This window comes from Patagioenas fasciata, chromosome Z (assembly GCF_037038585.1).
Source record: "Patagioenas fasciata isolate bPatFas1 chromosome Z, bPatFas1.hap1, whole genome shotgun sequence".
NCBI classification, from domain to species: Eukaryota; Metazoa; Chordata; class Aves; order Columbiformes; family Columbidae; genus Patagioenas; species Patagioenas fasciata.
In genome coordinates, this window is record NC_092560.1 from 11308649 (window position 1) to 11335174 (window position 26526).

The 26526-nt window shown below is 42.3% G+C and overlaps 1 protein-coding gene and 1 long non-coding RNA gene across 6 annotated transcripts in view; one reads left to right on the forward strand and one right to left on the reverse strand.

Annotated features, from left to right (window-relative positions):
- Positions 1–8710, reverse strand: part of SMC2 (structural maintenance of chromosomes 2) — a 24904-nt gene extending 16194 nt beyond the window's left edge. The window contains exons 1-10 of one of the 3 annotated variants that reach the window (XM_065861365.2): positions 8478–8707; positions 6353–6600; positions 4752–4901; positions 3915–4037; positions 3430–3468; positions 3118–3228; positions 2909–2953; positions 2172–2405; positions 921–1070; positions 32–265 (exon numbers count right to left, since the gene is read on the reverse strand). In XM_065861365.2, the coding sequence (XP_065717437.1) occupies positions 32–265; positions 921–1070; positions 2172–2405; positions 2909–2953; positions 3118–3228; positions 3430–3468; positions 3915–4037; positions 4752–4901; positions 6353–6520 (1254 nt within the window). In that variant the 5' untranslated portion in view covers positions 6521–6600; positions 8478–8707. Of the gene's footprint in view, positions 1–31; positions 266–920; positions 1071–2171; positions 2406–2908; positions 2954–3117; positions 3229–3429; positions 3469–3914; positions 4038–4751; positions 4902–6352; positions 6601–8477 lie in introns of all 3 variants that reach the window. The other 2 variants (XM_071801715.1, XM_071801716.1) reach the window with 2 other exon arrangements.
- LOC136114769 (uncharacterized) lies at positions 8652–25231 on the forward strand. 3 transcript variants are annotated; one of them, XR_011736336.1, is made up of 6 exons: positions 8652–8855; positions 10267–10970; positions 12624–12700; positions 23288–23393; positions 24124–24230; positions 25137–25231. It is a non-coding gene; the product is annotated as an uncharacterized lncRNA (long non-coding RNA). The 3 variants fall into 3 exon arrangements; XR_011736335.1 differs by having other exon boundaries at positions 8653–8860; XR_010653146.2 differs by lacking the exon at positions 8652–8855 and adding an exon at positions 8867–9005.
- The last annotated feature ends 1295 nt before the right edge of the window (positions 25232–26526 follow it).

The window sequence follows — 26526 nt, forward strand, 5'->3', positions numbered from 1 at the left end:
CATTTGGTTTTCTGACACCTTTCATACATACCTGCTTAGCCTCTGTGACTGCTTTGCTGATTTCATTTTTGCAGGTCATCATCTGCTCCGCAAGAGTAGCATCTTCCCCATCGGCATTGCTGGACAAGCCAGCAGACACAGCATTAAAATGCTGTTGTGCTGCAGCTAAAGCATCTGCATCTTTTTCACTTTCTTCCTGTAAAGCATTGAGTTCTTTCTGTATCTTCTGTATTTCTTTCTCCTTTGATGTTAATGCTTTAGAATCCTTCAGCAAAACAAAAAAACAACAAACAAAAAAAGGAAGAGAGAACCTGAGTCCCATTAACTTTAAATTCACTTAGTTAAGAGGAAGAGCTAAGAGTAGTTTAATCAACCATATTTCTATGACCCTTTGTCAGATTTTTGATCTTACAATTTGTCTTTTCATGGTTTCAAGTGTGTACTTGTCCCACGAGTGCACTGAAGACATACAGAAAAGTGAAATACAAGAAGGTAGCTGCCCAAAAACTAGAAGAAATAGCTCTTTCCTCCCAATATCTCAAAAGTATTCTTCAGTGCTCTGCTTACATAAAAAACATCAACTGTCAGAAATATGCAATGTAGATATTTCTCCTCTAAAGAATACCATGTGCCCAGAGAGCATAATATTTTTGAAGCTATAGAGGTCTCTCTTGAGCTTAATAGAAGGATGACAACCATAAAGAGTAGCACATTCTTTGTATATGCAACACATTTGTTTCTAATGGGAACCTACTACCTACGCTGCACAAACCAATGCCCTTACCATTTATTTCTGCTTTCCTGATGTAATTCTTAACTATCATAGGATTTTCTTTATCATAATAAGTAAGAAGAAACAGCTGTCCAACTCAATCTGAATTAATTCAATGTTAAAATAAAATCATATACAAAGGTCCTACCTCCTGCATATTTTTTACCAGTTCTTCGTACTTATTCTGTTCAGTCTTTAAATTTTTCTTCTTGAGGTCAAGGGCACTTTGTGCTTTAGTATCAAGCCTTTTCATTTCTGAGAGCGCATCTTCCAGTGAACAGAACTTCCCACCAACTACCTACAAAAAGATATTAAGTAAATTTAAATCAGCCTAAGAAACAGACACAGTATTTGTAATATTTCATCTTACGTTCCAAGCTAAATGTGGAAGAGACAAATATCTGCTCAAGTAGGCAGGTTAGGCTCCAGTGCAAACAGGTCAGAACATCTCTTCCCTCTGAAATGCAAGCTGACTTGAAGCAATTACCAGAGCCCCACATCATCCCATATCACGTGGCACTGTCCCTGCACAAAAGCAGCACTGAGGCATCCAAAAAGCCTATGGGCCATCCTGTATCTAACCAAATTTACAGCCCCCAAAATCGAGGTCAGTACCAATTTTTGTTGAACATGAGTTTCCTACTTGAAGTGTATTTCTTTTGAGACATTAACAATAAAAGGAGAAAAACAAATTATCTGGCAGAACTACCATGGGGGAGCCATGGCTCCAGTAACGAGCAAAGAAAGAAAGAAAAAAACTCCCAAGAGCAAGCAAAAGCAAGGGCACCCTACAGAGAGAGAGTCAGACCAGAAGGCCTCACTCTCTTTAAATCTGAAGCATGACACTAACGGGTTGGAATACTCTTATTGATCAGCCTGGATGTTAGTCAAGCTCCAGCCCACACATGTCCCCCTTCCTCAATGTCTCACACCTGTGGGCAAAACACTCAGAACACCCTTGGTTCTCAGACCAGAACAATTAAAAACAGCAACTCTGTCCTGGGGTGTTCTCTCTTGTTCTCAAACTAAGTCCAAATAATGACTGTGCTAGCTATGAAGAAGAAATAAGAATTTTCTTCATGCAGTTAGAAACCTAACTGCATGAAGAAAATTTACTCATTTTCAGTCAAACTAGCACATGTACAAATGTAACTACTCTGGTTCCTGGTGAAAATGAGTTTGACATCCCTGATCTAGTCCAACCCACCTGCTACAGCAGGTTCACTTAGAGCAGATCACACAGGAATGTGTCCAGGCAGGTTTTGAATGTCTCCAGAGAATGAGACTCCACAACTTCTCTGAGCACCCTGTTCCAGTGTGCTGGCACCCTCAATAAATGCCCTTCTCATATATTATAACTCCTTGTAGTTCAAACAAGCATGACTCTGTTCTCTGTTACCTTAGCCTTTTCCTTTTCCATCTCCTCAACTTCTTCATTAAGTTGTTCCATCTTCTTTTCACTTTCAGCCATCATTTCCTGACTTTTCTCTACATCAGTCTGCATTTTCCTTAACAGTTCAGTGCAGGAAGTCTTTGCCTTTTCAGCCATAACAAACTGATAGGCTATGCAGAAGTGGCTTAATTGGTCTATTGCTCGTGCTATTTTTTGGTATTCTAGATAGGACACTCGATCCTGAAAAGATATCAAATAAAAAAACCTGTAAAATTGATGTAAAATAATATTAAGTAGGACTGTTACAGAAATCTTCTAAACATGTCTACTAACATTAATGCTTGTAGATAAGAGGAAGGATTCTTTATGTTAAGTAATACATTTGGTATTGTACATTGCAGACCTGCTTAGGAAAAATCTTAGCTAAAACAATACTTGCACAATTGAGTGTACAGCAGAAATATCACTTGACACAAGTTTAAGTAGTAAAAGTACAAGATAAAAATATATCTTATCTAGTTCTCTTGTTTTCTTCATTCTCCCTACATCCTCCTCTAGGATTTTCTGGAAGTCCTGAATGTCACAATTTCCCTATTTGGACAGAAGACAAATTTTACCTCTCTTAGAAGATTCTACAAAGCTTGAAAACATGATAGCTTTTAGTCACCACCTACAGTTTCAAGGTAGCTGAAAGTATTTTTTCAGCACTTTAAGGGCCTACCACTCTTCCAATTTTTCCATACCTCTTTCAGTTTCTGTAAAGTTGGAGTGATCTCCTCATTTATGATCTGAAACAAAACCCAGAACATTTATATTCAGATTTTTAAGACTCTTACATGTCTAGTTCCAGGTGCAGAAATAAAATATTCCGCAAATAAAAAAACATACTACACTAGTTATTCATTTATCTTCAACAAATATAAAAGAAAGTATGCTTTCCAAATTTTAGTACCATTGTAATGCTTCCGAGTTTGGTTTCTTTCTTCTCTATGGTTTTCTGGACAGCTAATTTCTTGCATTCATACATCCTAGTACCAGCTGCTTCTTCAACCATAGCTAAAATCTAAAATAAAACAATGCAACAAAAACTTGATGTTATCTGGTATGTTAGATGGGTTCAACTCAGATCTGTGTTGAACATCTCATCTCTCCCTCTTATACATTTTTTGTTGCCCCATCTCAACCCCATATAGGTTCTTTTCATTTAAAACAGAACAAAACAAAACAGTAAAACCTCAGACAAAAAATTCCACAATGTTCTTACCTCCGGTGGCTTCATATTTAGAACTTTGGTAATTTGACCCTGGTGACAGAAAAAAAAAAAAAAAAAAATAAAACAGTGGTTGTGTACCACATGATAGTTTAAAAAAAAAAAAAAAAGCAAGCAAGCAAAACCCCAACCTCGAAAAACCCCACTTGTGGAAAACATGTAACAGGATAGAAAATAATTGTCTTTTTATCATAATAATAGAAGAAATAGCTATCTGTTAAAGAGACAAAAAAGAAAATACAATTGGAACATGTTTTAGAAAAAGATTGCTGCATGAAGTCTCATGCTACATGACATGTGTGTTACGATCAAATTCTGCCGCACCAGAAATCTTAACTACTTAACAGACACCTGATTTTTACTCGATAAGAAGTTGCTTTTCTCTGATGAGAAAACTAAGTGTTCTTCCGTTATCTAGCCTGCCTCAAGTTCAGTGCAACTTCTATTCTTTTTGGATTTTATAAAGATGCACACAGTACCTGCATAATGAGGAAGTGAGGGTTATTGACATTGAGTCCAATGGAACAGAAGATGTCCTGCACGCGAGTGCTGCTAGCATTCACGCCATTGACAAGATACTTATTTTTACCTCCCATGATAATCTGGACAAGGAAAAGAAATGGAAGAAAATGTAAGTGATTTAAAAATGACTTGGCATTACAAGAATAGCAGTTGTAATAAAGAAATCATCTGAGCGAATCACATATATTATGTCTTTGCATACATGTATATACGTATGCTATACAGAACATCAAAACAGATTCTTGTTGACTGAAGGGACATTTCAAATACCTAAGTAAAACATAAGAAAGGTCAGTCATTGAGGGCAATATTTACAAAGTTTCCAAACTCCACATGTTTTCAATTTTTTTTTTTTTTTTAATTAAAAACCTTCAGAGACATCTTAATCAGAAAGATGAAAGTATTTTTTTCCCTGGATACCAAATTTAACATATATTTAAGATATTAAGAGGAAAATATGAAAGCAGAAGGAGCAGCCACAAATCAGAAAATTATAACTTGCTTCACGAACATTATTTCATTATTATTATTATTATGATGTTTCTCTGCAAGTTCATAGAAAACTTTATTGATAAAATACATTTAACAACATTAAACTTATTTTTCCAGTAATTCTGATTTTTTTAATCTAGTACACTGGATTTACTTCTACAGTTTGTGTTACTAACTACACTGTAGAAGCACTGCCTCAATTGCAAACACTCAAAAATTATTTATTTTTTTCCTTGAAAAGTCACTCTGAGCATAGTAAAAAATGTATACAGGTTACTGAGCAATACAGATGTCATACTCACCTGCCTAGTGATGGTGATCTCATCATTATTTTCAAATCCCAGTGGACTTACTTTCTTGTCAGTATTATCAAAGGTAATAGACACAGTTGCTTTAGTAATTCCAGCTTGCCCATTTTTATAAATGAGATCTTGCAAGTTGGAAGCTCGCACCTGGAACAGATAAATACATTATTGAAATAAATGAGTTACGCAGCTTTAGTGCACTGCTATAAATTTTAGACAAATTAATGAAAAAATGCAGACCTAGTAGTAGATTTAAGAGTTAATGTGAGAGACAGACATATAGGAGCTGCAAGGTGCTAGCGTTGTTAGACAGACCATGCTAGTCAAATTTTACTGAGTCAGCTAATTGTTTCTGCATGAGATTCCTGACAAAAACTGAATACATGTTCAAAAAAAAAAGCCAGATGTCTAGGTCAGTCACCAGTAAGTTTACGTAAAAAGCATTTTGTATTCACAGTATCACAGTATCACAGTATGTTTGGGATTGGAAGGGACCTCAAAAGATCATCTAGTCCAATCCCCCTGCTGGAGCAGGAAGGCCTAGGTGAGGTCGCACAGGAATGTGTCCAGGCGGGCTTTGAATGTCTCCAGGGAAGGAGACTCCACAACCTCCCTGGGTAGCCTGTTCCAGTGCTCTGTTACCCTCACTGAGAAGAAGTTCTTTCTCAAATTTAAGTGGAACCTCTTGTGTTCCAGCTTGATCCCATTGCCCCTTGTCCTATCATTGTTTGCCACTGAGAAGAGCCTGACTCCATCCTCATGGCACTCACCCTTTATATATTTATAAACATTAATAAGGTCACCCCTCAGTCTCCTCTTCTCCAAACTAAAGAGCCCCAGCTCCCTCAGCCTTTCTTCATAAGGGAGATGCTCCACTCCCTTAATCATCTTTGTTGCCCTACGCTGGACCCTCTCCAGCAGTTCCCTGTCCTTCTTGAACTGAGGGGCCCAGAACTGAACACAATATTCCAGATGGGGTCTCACCAGGGCGGAGTAGAGGGGAAGGAGGACCTCTCTCGATCTACTGACCACCCCCCTTGTAATACACCCAAGGATTCACAAGGTAGTCCTCAGAAAAAGTACTCAGAAAGTGTTTCTTGTAGGTCTGGTGGATTTATCTACAGTTACAGGTGGTGGGGAAAAAAAATACCTGAAGACAGAGAGTAAAACTGATCTTGGAGTACATAATATTTAATAAGAATAAAGTAGATATATAATCTTTAAATAGCAAGCACTGAATGAAAAACAATTTTTTATTTTTTTTCTGATGAACCAGCTGGCCAAATTGTAAGACCCAGTCCAGAAGTGAAAAAGTTTATTACAAATAAACAACTTTGTGTCTTTAGTTGCAAAAGATCTAATGCTCTAAGTCGCATAGTTTCAGCTACTTTAGTATACTGATGAAATTGTAATTCAATCTTAATGTGAGCAAGAATGACAGAGACCAAGTTTTACATAATGAAAAGTCAATATAAATAAAATTATTTTGTTTTGATAGAAGTACCACTTCAGGGCTTCCATCAGAGCTTACTCAAGAGAGTAATATGAAATGTTGTTGAAAGAAGAAAGACCTTTCTAAATGCACCCCCTCTCTTTACCTGTGACAGATTGGAGATTCCCAACACAAAACAGATAGAGTCCAAGATATTGGACTTGCCACTACCATTCAAACCAGTAATGGCATTGAATAATCGGTCAAAGTCTTTGATTTCTGTCCTCTGAGCATAGGATTTAAACCCTTCAATAACAATTGACTTGATGTACATCTTCTCTGTGTTCCTAGGGTGCCTGGCAAAGTAGTCGTCCAAGAATACGAAGGAAGTTATCTGGATTATAATCCTACAGACTTCAAACAAAGAAAAAGAAGCAAATTAATCATACTGCATGTCAAGCTAACACATAAACATGTGATAAAATAGAAAGAACACATGCCTTTTACAACAAAAAGATTCTGCATTTATAAATGAAAAGTTCCAAGCAGACCCCAGATCCAGGAAGCAGCCCAATAATAACCTATATTTCAACATTTTTAAGCAACATGACTTCATAGTGACATTTGTATGAAGATTGTGGCATAAGCCTGGTTTCTCACAAACCCGGCTGCTAGTCCACCAGCCAATGAAGGAAATGCAAAGGTTCAGTTCTTTCAGAACCCAGCAGAAGTGGAGCCTCACTTTCACAAAATCACAGAATGGTTGGGGTTGGAAGGGATCTCTGGAGGTCATCTCGTCCAACCCACCTGCTAAAGCAGGTTCACCAGAACAGATCACACAGAAATGCGTGCAGGTGGGTTTTGAACGTCTCCAGAGAAGGAGATTTCACAACCTCTCTAAGCAGCCTGTTCCAGGGCTTTGTCACCATCAAAGTAAATAAGTTTCTCCTTATATTCAGATGGAACCTCCTGTGTTTCAGTCTGTGCTTGTTGCCCCTCATCCTATCATTGGGCACCACTGAAAAGAGTCTGGTCCATCCTCTTGACACCTACCCTTGAGGTATTTATAAATATGTTGATGAAATCCCCTCTCAACCTTCTCTTCTCCAGGCTGAGCAGGCCCAGCTGTCTCAGTTGCTCCTCATAAGAAAAGTGCTCCAGACCCCTAATCATCTCCATAGCCCACTCCTGGACTCCCTCCAGGAATTCCTTGTGCTTCTTAAACTGTGGAGCCCAGAACTGGACACAGTACTCCAGATGCAGCCTCACCGGGGGAGAATAAGGGGGCAGGACCTGCTGTTCACACTCCTCTTAATGTACACCATGTACCATTGGCCTTCTTGGCCACAAGGGCGCGTTGCTGGTTCACAGTCAACCTGTTGTCCAACAAAACTCCCAGGTCCTTCTCTGCCGAGCTGCTTTCCAGCAGGTCCACCCCTCACCTGTACTGGTGCCTGGGGGTTGTTCCTCCCCAGGTGCAGGACCCTACACTTGCCTTTGTTGAATTTCATCAAGTTCCACCTCATCCAACTCTCTAAACTGTCTAAGCCTCACTGAATGGTAACACAGCCTTCTGCTGTATCAGCCACTCCCAGTTTGGTATCATCAGCAAACGTGCACTCAGTCTCTTCATCCAGGTCATTTATGTACAGATGGAACAGGACTGGACCCAGCACTGACCCCTGAGGGACCCCACTAATTACAGGCCTCCAACCAGACTCTGTACTGTTGATCACAACCCTCTGAGCTCGGCCATCAAGACAGTTAACGATCCGTCTCACCATTCATTCATCCAGCCTGCACTTCCTGAGCTTGCCTATGAGGAGGTTGTAAGAGACGGTGTTAAAAGCCTTGCTGAAGTCAAGGTAAACAATATCCACTGCTCTTCCCTCATCTGCCCGGTCAGTCACACCATCATAGAAGGCTATCAGGCTGGTGAAGCATGATTTCCCCTTGGTGAACCTATGTTGCTACTGATAACCTTTGTTTCCTCCACATGCTTAGAGATGTCACCCAGAATAGGCTGTTCCACTACCTTTCCAGGGTTGGAGGTGAGACTGACTGGCCTGTAGTTTCCTGGGTCCTCCTTCTTTGCCTTTTTGAAAGCTAAAGCAGCAACTCTCTTGTTCTCCACAACTTTTCAAAGGCCACCTCCAGCCTCTAGGACTGCTACCTGCTGGGCCCCACCGCACCAGCGGGCTGAAGCCCAGGAAAACGACAGCCTCGCCCTTCAGGCGCCGTGAATTCTGCCTCAGCCCTGCCCCTGACACCTCCAGAGCGCCCGTTCCCACCTTCTCTCCGACGGTACCGCGGTTCCTCACAGTCTCCGTCAAGCGAGCCCTCGCTGGCGGCTCCAACGGCGGAATGAGCCGTGCGGCTCCCGCTGGCAATACTTAAATTGTGGCGCCGAGAGCCGCCGGCCGTTAGAGGCGGTGCCTGATGGCAGCTGCTCCGACACTGCCTGCCTCGGGCGGCCCAGCACCTCCCTTCCTGGAGAGAGAAGTGAGGGGCTAGGTCGGCTCCTTCTTCCATTGCAGAGGAGGACTGAGCACATCCATTACGCGGCCTCTCGGTCTGAGGGGACGGCGGGCACCTTCAGGTCAGGCGAACGCGACGGGCAGGCGGGCGCTGAGAAGAAAGGCCCCCTCGAGCGCTGACAGGCGGGAGAGGTCCGGTGAGCAGGGCGGGAAGGGACAGAAAATGGCGGAAAAGGACGGAAGATGGAGATGGGAGTGAGGGAGGGGTTGTTTTGTTTCGTTTCTGTGAGGGATAGCAGCTGCAGTTGTGGCACTGCGGGCCGTGACAGAGGGCAGATCGAGGTGGGTGAGAAGGCACTTGGACGTTAGTGTGGGGCTATGTAGCGGGGCTGCGGAGTTTGAGTGCCAACTGCAGGCTGCGGCGGAAGTGTCTTTGTATAGCCCTTAATTTAAATTAAAGTACAGTTCTGTGCTTCAAATCCCACAGGCCTTAGTCCCACCCACAGTCCCCCCCAAAAAAAAAAAAAAAAATCTATGCCTGTTTAGCTCTCTTGCTGTGATTTCCAGAAATGTTTCCAGTCGAGCAGAATAAAGAGAAGAACAGTCTTTTCTGCATTGGTCAAAGCAGAAAAGCAAAGTCAGCCAAATGCATCTACTTTCCCACAATTGCTGTCGTGGTGCTGTAAAAACAGACCGATGTTTCACAGGGGGGTTTGTGTTTTGCTGTCAGCTGGATGTAGCATTGGCCCTACTGTAAAACCAGTGGTATTGAACTACCTAGTTTATAGTCTAAGGTTATTTTAATAATTTGAAATAATTCAGGCTGCAGGTTTACATTACAGGGGAAAACTATCTGTCTGTCTGCTTCCTTCAAGAATTACATTGAACACAGCTTGATCTGTTCAAGGCATTAGTGTGACAGCCCTGCTGCTGGAGGTACTGCAGCTAGGAGTCACTTGATGTTCTGTCAGCTGTTCATTTGCTAAAATCTGGACAACATACTATGAAAAACATGTTTTGAAGTATGGGGAAGAATCAGTCCACCACGTAACTATATAGGCATTATTACATGCCACTTTTTATTTGGCAAATTGAAAATCTTTCAAAATCGATTTTTGAATCATTTTTGATTGGTAAAAAAATCTGCAATCTGTGGCAAATGTGCTTGCATGTTTCTTGCCTGAAGGCCAGTTCCTGATTAGTTTCTGTGAGAGGCTGCACAGCAGGTGGCACCTGCTTGCTCTTCAAAGAAAATGAAATGGTTGTCAATGTGTGGCTGATAGAGCTGGCAGCTGAGTAGCCAGTGATGCACCTTCTCCAGCCACTCCTTTTCCTTCCAGGCTAACTGCAGCCTGAAACCAGGAAATTAGAATAAAGAAGAACCAGTTGTTACAGTTTAACCCCAGAGAGCGATCAAAACTACAGTAGCTGCTTGGTCACTTTCACCACCACCCCCCCCCAAATAGGGAAGAGAATTGAAAGGGAAGGGAGAAACTCGTGTATAACAGTTCAATAAATTAACAAAATAATACTCATATAATAATATGTATAAAATCAAACATACTGAATGTAATTCATCACCAACTCCATCTGCACCAAGCAGCCAGTCCCATGAGGAGAGAGAGCACCATGGTCCTTAACAGCCAGTACTGGGGAGAGAGAGAAAAGACCAGAGAGGCAGAAAGGCCCAGATGGCAAATTCAAAATGACAGAACTGCAAAAGGACAGACTAAAGGAACTCGCTAACAGACTCAACCGCAACAGAGCAGAACCAGAACGGGACTAACACGCCATAAAAACAGACTCTCATTAAATACAAAGCAAGATGTTAATGGCATGGAATATAAGCAGGTTCTGATTTGCTCAAATAATGAAGAAACCAAGTGCACTGTAGCAGAAATTGCTCAAGCCATGGGCTTCACCTCTGTGGACATGGACTGCATGTCATCAGCCCTTGAGACCAAGAACATGCCCCTGTGCCTCTTGGAGCCTGGAACACCATTGTCTTTTTAGCTCTGGGGCTCTTTGCTTCTTCACATACAACCTGATCCAGCAGGTCATCCACCTGTACATCAGGCAGCAGAAGAACAAGTTGTACAAGATACCCATAGAGGTGGTCAACACAATGCTGCCTTGCATGGCCTGTGTCATGCTGTCACTTGTCTACCTGCCTGAGGTACTCGCAGCCTGCTCACAGCTCTACTGCAGCACCAAATACAGGTGTTTTCCAGATTGGCTCAACCAGTGGCTCCAGCACCAAAAGCAGACTGGGCTCCCCTGCTTCTTCTGTGTGGCTTTGCACACCAGGTACAGTGTCTGTCTGTCCATGCACTGCTCCCAGTGCTACCAGTTAATTGAGACAGCTGTCAGGCAGGTAATGGGGGTGCTCTTCAGGTCAGCGCCTGGAGTAATCTTCTACACATATGCAGGTGTTGTGTAGCAATAACTTTGCATTTTTTAACTTAATAACTTGGCTTTTGCATTCACTTTCCAGAGCATGTGTGGGACAGTGGGAATAAGCTGTTATCTGTACAAGCACTTCTTCTGTGAGGGAGCAGCCTTTCAGTACTTAAAAGGGGCATATAAGAAAGATGGGGACAGACTTTTTAGCAGGACCTGTTGCGAAAGGACAAGGGGTAATGGTTTTAAACTAAAAGAGGGGGGGATTCAGGCTAGACATGAGGAAGACATTTTTTACAATGGGGTTGCTGAAACACTGGACCAGGTTGCCCAGAGAGATGGGAGATGACCCATCCCTGGAAACAATCAAGGCCAGGCTAAGCAGGGCCCTCAGTAACATGATCTGGTTGAAGATGTCCCTACTCATGGTAAGGGGGCTGGTCTAGCTGACCTTTGACAGCCGCTTCCAACCAAAACTATTCTACGATTCTGTGTCAGTCAAGGTCTGTCCCATCTGTGCCTCCCTTACCAGCTGCCTCACACGTGCAGGTAGAGCTCAGAAAGACCATGGCTTCCAGAAAACAGCTAAGATAACAGTTAGTTCTTCCATTCTCTATTCCATCTCAAGAACACTGGAAAGTTACTTGAAGAAAAACATCAGTTCTGTCCTGGGGTGTTATCTTCTCATTCTCAAACTACATCCAAACAACAACTGTGCTAGCTGCAAAAATAGAAGAGTTTCTAATTGCATGAAGAAAGTTAACTCGATTTCAGTCAAACCAGAACACCACTTCTGATGTGAAAGGCTTTCCACTATAAAGATAACCATGTATGTTCTCTGGTTGCATATGACATGAGGGAGAGGAATAATTTCACCATTCTTAAGTTGCTACATACTACTTTTGACCTCATAGGCCCTAAAAAAATGGGTGCATCTGGCATAATGGTAAAATGTGCTATTTGAATTATAGTCTTTAATTTTAAGGAAAAAAAATGTTGCAGCTACCTAACATGGAGTTAGCATGTTGGAATGAATACAGCATGTGGTTTGAGGAAGGCAAAGGTATTTTTAGCAGCTGCTTATCTAAGATAATTTTTAGTATTATTATACCATAATGTGCATTATACTAAATGTATAGCAGATAACTTTCCTGTCTCTGAAGTCACTCTGCAAAGGTAATTGTATAGTGTATCTTCACTGGTTTGTGAAATTAGTACTTTAAAAATTGGGAAAGGGTTTGATTTTAGTGAGTACATCATAATAGAGCACAACATTAATGATAGTTCGGAAAGATGTGGGTTTGCTGGAACTCACTAGTGTGCTCACTAGAATCTCTTACGGACTAAAAGCATGGTCACAGCAGATATATAAAAGATGCTGTTCTGTTTTGGTAAAGCAACACCTGTTTCTTTTTATCTCATGGGGTGAACTTAACACAAAGCTCTTTTGGTAGACAAATATTGTAAGGGTTGTTTTCTGGGTTTTGGTGGGGTTTTTCTGCAAATCATGCTATAGCACTGTTGAGTCTTGGTTCTTTGTTCTTTTTTTTTTCTTCTCAGGATCTCAATTCTGGTGAAAGAAACTACAGTGTGTACATGCTGAATAAATCTCCCATGAGAGTTTTCTGGTTCTTCAGGTATTTTGAAGAATATCCTGTAGAAACCTATGTTAAATAATAAGTAAAAACAACAGTAATAAATAAATATGAAATTAGGGACATGGTTTAGTGCTAGAGTTAGCTTATGATTGGACTCCATGATCTTAAGGGTCTCTTTCAACCAAAATGATTCTATGATTACATTTCTAGTTGCCATTGTGAAAAATGCAGTTGTGATTCGTGCTAAGATGTTTAATGTTTACAGATGTAACCAAATGAGGCACGGACTCTGAACTTGGAAAAGGGAAAAAGGTGATTAAGTTCTATGTAAAAAGTTATGAAACTTGTTTAGGAAGTTATATTGATAGAGGGAACTAACATTTTAAGGGTTAAGCAACTACATAATAAGGGCCTACTAACAAGCTAACATTTTAAGCCACATAATTAATATCTAGTTTAGAGCTGCATGTAACTAATTGTGCTAAAAAAAGCAGGACTTCATCAAATGCCAAGATAAGAAGTTTTACAGCACCCGCTGCAACCTTGAGGAGACAAGATAACCAAGATTTACAGCAAAAAGGGGGTCTCAGTCTGGTTTCAGTCAGTTTGGTAGCTTGGGTTCCAGCCAGTTACTCATAATGAGCCAAAGGTGATGAAGCTGAAGGAGCCTTCATCCAAAGACCCCCAAAGACCCCTCCTCAAATTCACCAAGTGACACTGCGCAGACGCAACAGGGGAGGGTCAAGGAGGGGCTATGGAAATGGTTATCTGAGACTCACTTTATGAATATGTATAGGTGTTCCTGGGGTTATTATGAATATGTAATACCTTACTGTATTTAAGCACACTTCTTATTGTTAAAAGTGTGCGTGTTGGGCGGAGTGAATCCCCCGCGCACCCAGCGCTGTTTTGCTTATGCTCTAATGAACACATGTTTAAAGAATACAACTAAGGAATTGGATTAAACGTTGTTTATCTATAGAAAAAGCATAAGTTATTTATTTCACCATTATGTAGTCACAGAATAATAGGGTAGGGATTTTGAGAGGTCCTGTAGTCTGTACACCTGGGCAAAGCCAGCCCAGACTGATCAGATTGCTTACAGGCATGTGATGTAAAAATTTTGAATGATGGAGATTCCACAATCTCTTGAGACTGCCTGTTCCAATATCTGACCCTTCCATGGTTCAGGGGGTGGGGAGGGAAATCTCCAAACTTTCCATGCATCATTGGAAAAGACTGTCTTGCAAGCTACATTCATCATGTCTTACCCTGCTGCAGTGCACTCCCCTCAGATGAGCTGGTTTCTATTTTCTCAGTACTGTCTGGCTAAGCAGCTGTATAAAGTTGTAAATCTCCCTGTAGCTTTTGCTTTGTGGAGGCTGAACAAAGCCATTTCTCTGAAATTTTTCCTCATGTTACATTTTCCAGTCACTTCATCAGCTTGGTGACCCTACACTGGACTTGCTCAAGTATGTCAGTGACTTTCTTGTACTGGGGAGCTAAGAACTCAACATGGTGGTCCAAATGCAGCTTGTCCAAGTTCCGAGTGGTGGAGAAGGACTCTGTCCTTTCAGGTCCAGGTGTTTTTTGAGGACACCAAACATTATGGCTGCTAATATGTTCCCCAAGGGATGCCACTAGTAATGGGCCTTTGTCCCACTGAGCACAATCCTGCAATCCTCTACCTTCTTATCCAGTTATGGACCAATTTATCTCAGCAGTTGGGCAGTAAGGATACTACAGGAGATTGCATAAGGGACGTATTTGTATCTGATTCTTGGCTGTGTTTATGCAGCTTTATTTGCTTAAAATGTTTTTCATGTGAAAAAAACATGTTTCTCTCAGTCTAAAGCAGGTACAGATTTCCTTGCGGCAACCAACAGTATCCAAGATCCACTAGTGCAGGTTATGGATCAGTTTCCTGGGAAATTTGGGACCACAGGTGAACTGGCAAACCCAGTCAGTTGTTCAAAGTTTCATAAGGGCATTGAAATTCACTAATCCTACAGTTTGAGACGGGAGGCAAGAACAAACCTTAACCACCACACTCAGCTGGTGTTTATTCATATTGAGCAGTCAATTTAGATATTCTGACCTTTGTTCTGTCAGATAACTGAGACTAAAGTACATTTCTAATCTACACAAGTTGGATACTCACTAGATGTTGTTTCTTCTGTGGAGACGCTGCAGTCTCCTTATCTGGTAGGTTTCTGTCTGCTCGAGCCTATTCCTCTTGTGAGCTAATATTCCCATTAAGATTTACAACCCTAGAAAAGAAGAGTCCTGGAGGAGACAGTGAGACCATAAAAGGCTGGCAAGCCCCCTCAGCACGCAAGTGCAACAGACCAGTGCATGCTTGGGGTTCACAGGTGGGAAAAGCTGTAGCCAGAGAAACCAGAAGTCTGGAGAAGGACTGTCCTCTGAATCTCCGCTTGCATAAAATATGCACAACCGGGCAGTGTCCCTGTATTCTTCCTAGGACTCCTGTCCCTGCTTCCACCGCCTGTGCATTTTCTTCTCACCTTCCAGTGTGACCAGCAGGTCTCAACTCAGCCATGCTGGCCTCTTGCCCTCCTTACCTGATTTCTTACACCTGGGGATCGTGATCTCTGGAGCTCTGTGGAAAGCCTCCTTACAGATCTGCCAGCTCTGTTCTGCTCCCTTGTCCCTGAGGGCAGTTTCCCAGGGGTCCCATTGACTAACCCCTTGCAGAGCTGGAAGGTGGCTTTCCTAAAATCCAGGGTCCTGACTTTACTCTTTGCTGTCCCACATCCCTCAGGACAGCGAACTCCACCAGTGCACACCTCTACAGCCCAGGTGTGACATCATCAATTAGCTCACTTGTGTTGGTGACCAACAGGCCACTTGCCCTTGTCATATTACAGAAATTCAGGAGAAGGATTCAGGGGCTTTCTGGTGCTTGAAAGTGTGCTTGTGCGTTCCCGTTGGAGTGCACAGGGCTGTCTTATTACACTACACTGAAAGAGACAAGGGTGTTTAACCTTTGTAGAGGTAAGTAATGAGAAATGTGGAAAGGAGGAGCCAGCAGTCAGACTTAGTAAGTCCCAAAGCTCTTGCAGTAACTTTAGAACATCAGATACCAGCCTGAGGTTTCTTGTCTTTCTCCTCCTAAACTAAAATTACTTGCCATAGTCAGAAGTTTAGGGTTTAGTTTGAGTCTTCAAGAAATTTAAGCTTAATGGAGCTTTTAAAAAACCTGAGTTTTCTTTGGCAGCTGTAAAATCAAGCAAATGAAACATTTTTCTGGGTAGTGCAGTAAGAGGCATGTCCCTGCAAATGCACAAAGTGACGCTACCTTGCAGTATGTCTCAACAGTTTTGATGAAACTGCATTTACCGATGTTGCAGCATGTGCTTGGACCATATCAATATTTAAGCAAGGGGGAAATAGAGTGCTTGAAAGAAGCTTAAGAGTGTCCTGCAGTGACCAGGGAATCACAGATGGCCCTTAGCCTTGGCTTGGTTTGTCAGTTCAGGTCACCTGCTCTGTCCTGTCTGCCTGCATATTCTTGTTTATTCTTTCTTATCAGACATCGTTCTTAAGGTTGTTGTTTTACATGCGGATTCTAAAAGCTGAAGGGCAACTGCCCCATTTCAGTGTGGGTCTTGGCTTCCCTTTTCCTGTCCCCATGTGCACTTGCAGCAGGACTTTTGAACCTTTGTTGGAATTACAGCCTTTGAATAGAGTGCAGGGCAGCACAGTCTTTCTGCTAGGCGGTGACCGCTCACCCCCAATCTTTGACCTCCTTCCAGGGCTTCATAGTATTGCATAAGGAGGAGAAGTTGCAGACTTACTGTTCAATAATGCAGCGTCATGCTTGCTCAGATGTTGGAAGTCTAGTGTCTGCTAGAAGTTGTGTGGGGGTGGTGCGCCTTTACCTTGTTTTACACCACAGGAAACAATTCCTGAGAGAGCATTGTAGTAGCTAAACCAGAGGGGAGGAATAGACAAGTTTTGCTAAGACTTGCAGGCACTTAGGATTTGAGGCAATATTCACTCCCAGGTAATCAATAATCCTGTCATGTATGGGGAATCCCATGATAGCCTCTGAACTGTGTCTCTCTTGACAGTCTCTAATGCCAAGAAGTCCTTTTATGTTAGTTTGTTTGTACTTTGTAGAAGTATTTAGAAAGTCCTTTATGCTGGTGCCTGGCAGATTGCTTTGAAATGCTGCAGGAGAGTGTGTAAATTGGGTCTGGAGGAAAGGACTAGATGAGATCACGTCTTCCTGAATGAATTTGCTGTTGTGGTGGTTGGCTTTTTTTTCCTCAGCACCAATCTACAAACTGATTATGTCTGAGAGATCTACTTTACTCAGCTTTTAATCATACCGTTTTCTTCCAATGTAGCTGTGAGCATAGCTGTTCCTGCTTCAGAATGAAGATGAAAGGAAACAAGTACCATAGCCGTATCTGCAAATTAATTGTGACTGGCAGCAAGATGAACTATTAAACTAACCTGATATTTGAATTGAACTTATTTGTAACTAACAGGCTTCTAAGATGATTTTGTCCTCAAGGGTGGATTTGGGGAAGCCCAGGCTAGGAAACCATACCACACAGGATACAAAAGTTAGTTCGAGCTATTTAAGGAAAGTTAACTTTGCTGATTTGACACTTCCTTCCTTGAAAGCACTACCACTCTTCTACTTTAATGCAAATATTCCCAAATTCCAGGTATCACCACCATCTCCTCTGCCTCCTGTCAAACTCTCTTGATTTTCTCAAATTAGTTTGTCTTCTCTTTTATTCCTGACCTTTTTTTTCCAGTTGCTAGTCTCTTCTATGGGATCCCAGTTTTCACCTCTTCCTTGTTCTCTCCTATTTTCCCTTGAATTGTGAACCTCCTTCCCCATGGTGATTTTGAGGATTGAGCTGTAGTAACCTGTGTGAAGGTGCTTTGCCTGCATCTCTGCTTCAGTTTGCACTAACTGCAGTGTCTGAACATAGACTGGTTCTTTTCTTCTTTACCTATATTGTTAGTGCACAAAGCTGTGAGTCTAAGCTGTTTCATATATATATGACTTTATTAAAAAAGCTGATAGAGATTAATGTAAAGCGTTGTTTCTTGATAACTTGATGGGCTAGACCAAAGTACAAGAAGGGTTTGAAGGACATCAGAATAAATGCTGTTTTGGACTTCAATTTCAGGAAAAGCTTTAATGGTTCTTTTGTAAGAATATCAGACAGAAATTCATCGCCTCCTTTTTTTTTTTTTTTTCCCCCAGGACTTGCTGGAAGTGAATTATTTTTAGAAGAGTCTTTTTATCATCTTTGTGGACTGTCCTTTCTCAAGTATTTATCATAGCTGCTTTGCAGTAATGATTATAATGGCTGAGGAAACACTTCCTACAGAAAATACACAAAAGAAATGTATTAATTGAACCCACTGACACTGACAATAAAATAGTTTTATACCACAATGGTTACTGTTCTTAGACCTGAGACTGTGGCTATCATGTGTTGCATCACTGCTGTTTGTGCTTTAGAGTTCTTTAATACTCTTAAGCAACATATTCCTTAACAGTCCTTATAATTTTATATCTAAAAATACAAAATAATCTTGATTTGTTAACCTGGAAGTTTGTTTGTGAATCCATTCATCAAGCACGTGTCCGTGTTCTGGTTTTTGTTTGGTTGGTTTGGGGCTTTTTGTTTTGTAGCCTATGGAAAACATCACTAGCCTTGAGATGGCTATAATAATTGCAATTTCAGTAAAAGATGAGAAGTGGTCACCAGAAAATCTGTCTTGTTCTCAAAGTTCAGCCTAAGTGTAATCAAAATTGTTCAGTATCATTTGGAGGAAGGGTCATTGCTCTGCTGAAAAATCTGTGTGTCACAGAAAGCAGAAATGGCCAACACTGATGGCACCTAGATTTGCAGATCATCATGATGGTGGGAATGTAAAGAACGGGGCTGGAGCCCTGAGACACACAGGCAAAAGAGACAAAAAGTGAGGATTCAAAACTGATGACTCACAGAGGTGGGACTGTATGGGAGACAAGTGTTTCTGAATCATTCTTGGCACATTGGCTCATGGCTGCCAGCCTGGCCACCATCCCTTGTCCCTGGTCATTCCTGGCTGGAGCATTTGGGTACCTGTGTCCAGACACAGGACACACTTCTGGGACAAACACCTTCTCGTGCTTGTGTGGTCAGTTTTGTGTTAACCTGTTCTCACATTTTGCTCCTGTAAGACCCTTTGCTGAGTTTGCTTTGTTGTTGCTGCATTGTCACAGTATCTTTTGTCACTGAAAAGTACAGATAAGCAACGGTGATACCAAATTATACCAAAGCAAGTACAGCAGCAGATGGGAATGCCAGGGCAGTGCCACATGCTTCTTTTTTTCTTTTTCTTTTTCTTTTTTTTTTTTTTTTTTTTTGAGGTCCGGTGGCAATTGCTGCAGATAGGTTTTCTGTGAGCACGATTCTTGTGGTTGTATGTGGGATGTAAGGAATGCTCATTTTGGCTGTTTATTTGATGAATGCAGGATGCTTTGACAATAAGCTTGATGAGTAGGGCCACAAAAATGATCAGAGCACTATAACATCTTTCCTTTGAGGACAGACTGAGGGAGTTGGGGTTGTTTAGCCTGGAAAAGGCTCTGGAGAGCCCTTATTGCAGCCTTTCAGTATTTAAAAGTGGCCTGTGAGAAAGACGGGCAGACATTTTAGCAGGGCCTGTTGCAATAGGACAAGCAGTAATGGTTTTAAACTAAAAGAGAGGAGATCAGGCTGGACATGAGGAAGACGTTTTTTACAGTGAGGGTGGTGAAACACTGACCCAGGTTGCCCGGAGAGGTGGTGGATGCCCCATCCCTGGAGACATCCCACGCCAGGCTGGACGGGGCTCTGAGCAATGCCATCTGGGTGAAGATGTCCCTGCTCATGGCAGGGGGGTTGGACTAGACGAGCTTTGGAGGTCCGTTCCGACTCACACTATTCTATGCTTCTGTACATGCCCTGCTATAGATGATTTCCCCATCACACACTTGTAACTCAGGAATCCTTTACCTGTGCCGTGTTTCTTTCTCATGGAAGGACCAGGAATATCCCTGACTCATCCCAGAAAGTTGCTGAATGCTGTTGAATTACTGGATCTTGTGGCTTTTCCTTTATAATAAATTACAGAGAGCTCACCCTGTTCTCCCTGGTCCTTGTTTGTACATTTTGAAAACTTTTGTTGGTTTACTCAGGTCTATGTTCCTAATGAGTAGTTTAGTCTTTGCCACTACGTATTGGTCTCTTCACGCTTTCCACCCTTCATATTACACTTAATTATTTTCACATGAAAAATAAAAGCTGAAGACAGTCCCTGGACAAAGTTTCCTCTCATGCTGTCAGGTACTGATAAGAATAATGGCCAAAACATTGAGATGATACAGTGAGTATAGGGTGAACTGCGATTTACATATCAACGACAAGCTAGCGAGCCACAGATCGGGCCAGCAGCCCGCGTTTATGTCCAATACACAAGGTGGGGGACGAGCTGGAGGGCACATAGCTCCACCTTCTGATACACCCTGCATGGCACAAAGGGGAAAAGCTGAGACCCTTCAACATGTCCCGAGACTTGTCGATCGTTCGCCATCACCCTTTCCCCCCAGACTTTCCTCTCCTTCACAACACCTCCACAAAAGACCAGAAGTGATGCAAGCAAGCAATGCAGAGGGCTGTAAAGGCCCACCTTGTACAAGCACTGGTGGTGCCCACCCCCCATCCTGAGGACTACTCTGCCCACCAGTCTCACCACATGAACTTCTCACCACATGAACTGAACAAGACACCAGAGGACACCGCACATCGCTGGACCCGAGACTGCAAACTCCATCACACATAAAGCGGAGCCATAAGGATTGTGAAATCTCTCTATTCTTTCTTCCGCCTACTTCTGCCTTTTTGCTTTCCTTTTTATATGTAACATAGTAACATAAAGTTCACAGCCCCGCATATCCTGCAAACTTCTAATGTTTACCAATCAAACCTACAGTAACTGTCCTGGTTTTGTTAAAAACCAAGTTTCTCTTTTAGTGAATTTGCCTGTCAGCTAAAGCCTTCATGTTGGCTGCATTTTCCTGGAGAACCAGATACATGTTTTGGTAAACATAGCAATGGAATGCAAACTTATTGATAAGCACAGATTCACATCTCACGAGAGGGGCAACGAGAAACTGGTGACCAAGAGACTGACCAACTGTGTATAACATGCCATTCACGTGAATACTTCATATAAAAGTGGTATTTCACGAGGATCTCGTCCCTTTTCCTTATGGCCGACGTTAGGAGGACCTTGCTAGACGTCCCTGCGAACTGAGGCCTAGTGACAGACTGAATCCAGCTCCGGTTGGCTGCAGAGTCCACTCCAGGACTTTGGGTGCTGGCTCTGCAGTTGCTGAGACTCTTGAAGATTGGTTTTGTATATTTTGTATTATTTTCTCTATTCTTATCAGTAGCATTAGTAAAACATTTTTAATTTTTCCAACTCTCTTGTCTCTGTCCTTCTTTCCCTCTCTATCACCTGTCCTGAGTGGGAAGGGGGAGAGGGAGGGGCAAAAGGGGGAAGTGGGGGGAGGAGAGGAGGTTAACAACACATCTGCCAGGGTTTTATTGTCACCCCGCAATCTTAACCCTCGACAGTAACGTAAATCCTTCTGCCACCAAATCATATACCATTTGGGCCAAGCTGCAAAATAAAAGCCTTTTCTTTGTGGGTCTTAAGTACTGTATGCACTGTTTTCCAATCAAAGGGGACCCACAAACCTGAGTCATTTCTCCCCACTCACTAGTATCTGAGAGTGGGATGTGACACATGCCACATGCCTTATTCCAAGCAATTGAGGCAAAAAGCCAAAGGTTTCTGCTGTCTCTTAAGGTGGCTCTGCAATGCCAGTAGTCCCAGCATGGAGAGGCCCAGCCCCACCAGTTCTGATCCTTTGGTGGGTGCACTGGGAACATCAAAGATGGCAGAGTACAGATGTGGGTACATGTCTCCTTTGAGAGCCTGCAGGCATCTCACACTGTAAATGTCATTATAGTGTTCCCTTGTGAAATAAATAACTTACACTTTTTCTATGGATAAACAACGTTTAATGCAATTCCTTAATTGTATTCTTTAAACGTGTTCATTAGAGCATAAGCAAAACAGTGCTGGGTGCACAAGGGATTCACTCTGCCCAACACGCACACCTTTTAACAATAAGAAGTGTGCTTAAATACAGTAAGGTATTACATATTCATAATAACCCCAGGAACACCTATACATATTCATAAAGTGAGTCTCAGATAACCACTTCCATAGCCCCTCCTTGACCCTCCCCTGTTGCATCTGCGCAGTGTCACTTGGTGAATTTGAGGAGGGGTCTTTGGGGGTCTTTGGATGAAGACTCCTTCAGCTTCGTCACAGTGAACTTTTTACCTTTGGCTCATTATGTTGAATTGACTGGGACCCAAGCTGCCAAGTGGATTGAAACCAGATTGGCACCCCCTTTTGCTGTAAATCTTCTTTATCTTGTCTCCTCAAGTTTACAGCTAGGTGCAGTAAAACTACTTATCTTGGCATTGGATGTGGTTCTGTTTTTCTTAACATAAGTTTACATAAAGCTCTAAACTAAGCATTTATTGTGTGGCTAAGCCTTAAAGTGTTAGTTCGTTAGTAGGCACCCATTATATGTTTAGTTAACCCTTAAAATGTTAGTTCCCTCTGTCAATATAACTTCATAAACAAGTTTCATAACTGTTTACATAGAACTTAACCACCTTCCCTTTTTCCAGGTTCAGAGTCCGTGCCTCATTTGGTTACATCTGTAAACATTAAACATCTCAGCACGAATCACAACTGCATTTCTCACACTTGTCATAGTGGTATATGTATGTATCATTCGTTAAGTGATTAATTCTATATTTGTGGGAAACTGCAGCGGGTCTGCGGAATCCTTGACAGAAAGTATGGGAGTAGAGATCAGCCTTGAAGATATTAAGGTTTACCCTTGAGAAGGATGGGAGTAAAGGAGTATCCAGAGATATGGATTTGTACCCGTGAGAGAGGAGAGATGTACCTGTGAGAGAGAAGGGGATAGAAGAATAACATGGATGATAGCAAAATTAGCCAACGAGATGTTAGTGCTGTAACTTGTAACCAATAGTGAAAAGACACATGAACTGGTAGAATTGTATAAAAATGCACTTGTAGCAATAAATGGTATCTACTACTTTCATCCTGGAAGAACTTGGTCCATGTCGTTTGTCCGTCTCAAGCACGACATATATTCACTTTCAATTAAGAGTTTTAGGGCTGAATGGGTAAAATGTGATTTGAAGAAACTGCTCTGGGAGATAATTTCAGTCTCCACACTGCCGTATTTCAGGGTTTCTAGGACTATGGGGTTTTCTTATTTGGCTCAGCACATTGCATTCCTGTGCAGCTTGGCTGGCCGCTGAGTTGGGGCAGTCTGTTAAGGGTGATTTCAAATCTTAGTAGGAGAAAGGTGAATCACATTGAGTATGCCCTGTGACAAGTTTATTGAGGGTTTACATTTGCTCCAGTGGAAATGCACTGGGGGTGGTACTTACTCAGTCAATAAAAGCAGGTGGTTTTGCCTTTTAGAAGCTGTGTGTGACTGAAGGAGTCCAGCCGGCAACTGAGTCCAGTGCAGAAGGTTTTTTACAGGCCTTTACAACAGAAGACACAGTTTTCCACCTTCCTGCTCTAAGTATAAATTTCTCTTTCTTTGCCTTTGTTGATGTGCTTGCTTATAGGAAGGAAAAAGGGGCTATGAGGGTAAAACAATTTGTTTCCACCTTGTATAGAAAATGCTGGTGACAGTATGCTTCCAGTTCCAAGCCCTGACCTTGGCAACTGGAGAAGTATTTTCTTTCAACATAGGGGGTGTCATAGCGAGAGGTCTTTCTTGCCTTTGTATTCCTCACACTTTTGTTCCAGCTTGTAAAAGTTTACGTTCAGTACTTATCTCATGTAATCGATGCAAAAGGGTGAGTTTTAAGTGTCTTGTGTTTGTTTGTTTGTTTGTTTTTTAGGAGGGGGTGTTTATTTGTGTGGTTGGTTTGGTGTGTGTGTTTGGTTTGATTCTGGGATTTTTTATTTTCTTAAACTAGTAGATTTTCCCCTCTTCAGTTTCTTTAGAGCAGGAGCTGTACATCTTGCTGGGGCTGACTTCGCACGCCAGGGCTTGCTACCAGCAGACAGGGAGGTCTGGCAGTTTGCAGGGAGCTGTGGGTTGCTTAGGGAATGAAGGGGCTTTTCAGACATTTTCTTCATACAGAAATATTGCCATAGGATGCAAGCAGAGTCTGTCTTGTGTAATAGCAGGTTATCAAGATACTTTTCTGCTTCATAAAGTCTCAACCAGCCCCCATGACCAGCCCAGCATCACTGGGCATCTCTTTGACAGGTGTTCTTTGACTGTGCTGTTTGTTTTGCAGGATGGTGACTGCCAAGGCCTGGGCTCTGAAGAAGCATTTTGATGGTTTACCCAAAGCCAGTGACTTAGAACTAATAACGATAGAGCTACCAAACCTGAAAGATGGACGTAAGTGGAGTGCCACCTGTTTTTATTTTTCTGGAGTTTGTCTGGTTGCTGACAAATGGCTGTGCATCCATAGAACTGTTTGTGTGTTTTCTGGCTTGCATTTTTGAAAATGGGTTGGCATGGCTTGTGGCAAGCCAGGCACCTTAGCAGTCAAGGGCGATTGCTCATGAACACGTATGCTGAAGGGTTTGGTGGGTTTTAAGACACGTTGCCTTCTGATAATAGCCTTTAAAACAGTGGCTGACTTCCTCTAACTCCAGCATGCAGCCTTTTGCAGTCTCACATTGCCTAATCACACAAATATAATAATAATAATAATAGTAGTAATAATTAGTACTAACTAGATCACTGCAGCACACACAAGGAAAAGTATTATTAGGTGGAGACAAATGGTGAAAACTGCTGTGTGAATAAGAATTTAAATTAAAGTTTGTTTAACAGTGTATTTCCCAAGAACTAGCGACAGTAAAGTGGATTAGGCTTCCTAGAAAAGATAGCCTAATGCTTTCTGTTTAAGGCAGTAAAGTAGTTATATTTGACCTGTGCCAAGGTTTCTTACTACCCTCTGCTGGCTAGATTATGAAAGGCATTTTATATCAGGATTAAAAATTAGCGTTTTGCTTATGGGGTCTGGAGCTTTCTACAGAGAGAGGAGGCAGATAAAGAAAATAGGGTTGAAAAGAAGCTAGCCTGCTACAGAGACACCATAGAAAGTGTCTTTCATAACACAGTGATAATCCAGGCAAAGTTAATGAATGTAGCCGTCCTTTCTGGTAGTGTTTCCCTAAAGGAAGATGGGATATGTTTTTTTTTAATTCCTGTAGCTTTTACTGGAAGACTGACTTATGGAAACTATGCTTTACCATACTGTTAATGCTCAGGAATTTGCTTTGTCTTTAATTGCAGAGTTGCTGCTTGAGTCAGTGTTTCTCAGTGTTGATCCTTACATGAGGTATATATTTTTCTTCTTTTTAAATTGCTCGCTAAGATATCTTATTTGATCTCCCTCTTAAACCTCAAAAGAACATTTACTGGGAGCATACCCTGTTGCCAGAGTCCCAGATGCCTTTGTCTGCTTTTTAGAAAATGTGTGTCAATTACAAGACTCCCAACACAGGGCTGTTCCAGATTTAGCCAGGCATTAGGATAATGCTGTAGCCCTAGACTTTTACTGGACTTTACTGTTGTTCCTTGTCATGTCTCTTCCACTGCAATGCAACAGGCTCAAATGAGACTGCAGCCCTGTTGTAGTAGCTGCTTCCTGTTCTTAAGGATACATATTATAAGTATGAAATTGCTAATATGTCCATGTTAATAAGTGGTGGTTCAAGCTAAGGGAGACTGGGTAGCTTGAAGAAGTCTGGTGGACCCTGCTGTCAGAGTCTCAGCCTTCTTGGAGTGGTGGATCATGCTGGGAAGATTAATGCTGTTGTGTCCCCAACAGTCTAGCCCAATATTCAGTCAAGATGGGATGCTTAAGTGGCTGGCCCTGGAAAACCTCACGTTAGGTCGTTAAAATAACAATTGCTTTGTGATCTCTTCAGTGTCACTGCTTATGCTGTCTTTCTGAGTCAGACTGTAGCTGCTGCTTCATAGAAAATCTGGGACATCTTTGAAGTTGCTTGCAGTAAGCCATCTCTCTGCCTGTGTTTCTTCTGTGGAGACACTGCAGTCTCCTTATCTGGTAGGTTTCTGTCTGCTCGAGCCTATTCCTCTTGTGAGCTAATATTCCCATTAAGATTTACAACCCTAGAAAAGAAGAGTCCTGGAGGAGACAGTGAGACCATAAAAGGCTGGCAAGCCCCCTCAGCACGCAAGTGCAACAGACCAGTGCATGCTTGGGGTTCACAGGTGGGAAAAGCTGTAGCCAGAGAAACCAGAAGTCTGGAGAAGGACTGTCCTCTGAATCTCCGCTTGCATAAAATATGCACAACCGGGCAGTGTCCCTGTATTCTTCCTAGGACTCCTGTCCCTGCTTCCACCGCCTGTGCATTTTCTTCTCACCTTCCAGTGTGACCAGCAGGTCTCAACTCAGCCATGCTGGCCTCTTGCCCTCCTTACCTGATTTCTTACACCTGGGGATCGTGATCTCTGGAGCTCTGTGGAAAGCCTCCTTACAGATCTGCCAGCTCTGTTCTGCTCCCTTGTCCCTGAGGGCAGTTTCCCAGGGGTCCCATTGACTAACCCCTTGCAGAGCTGGAAGGTGGCTTTCCTAAAATCCAGGGTCCTGACTTTACTCTTTGCTGTCCCACATCCCTCAGGACAGCGAACTCCACCAGTGCACACCTCTACAGCC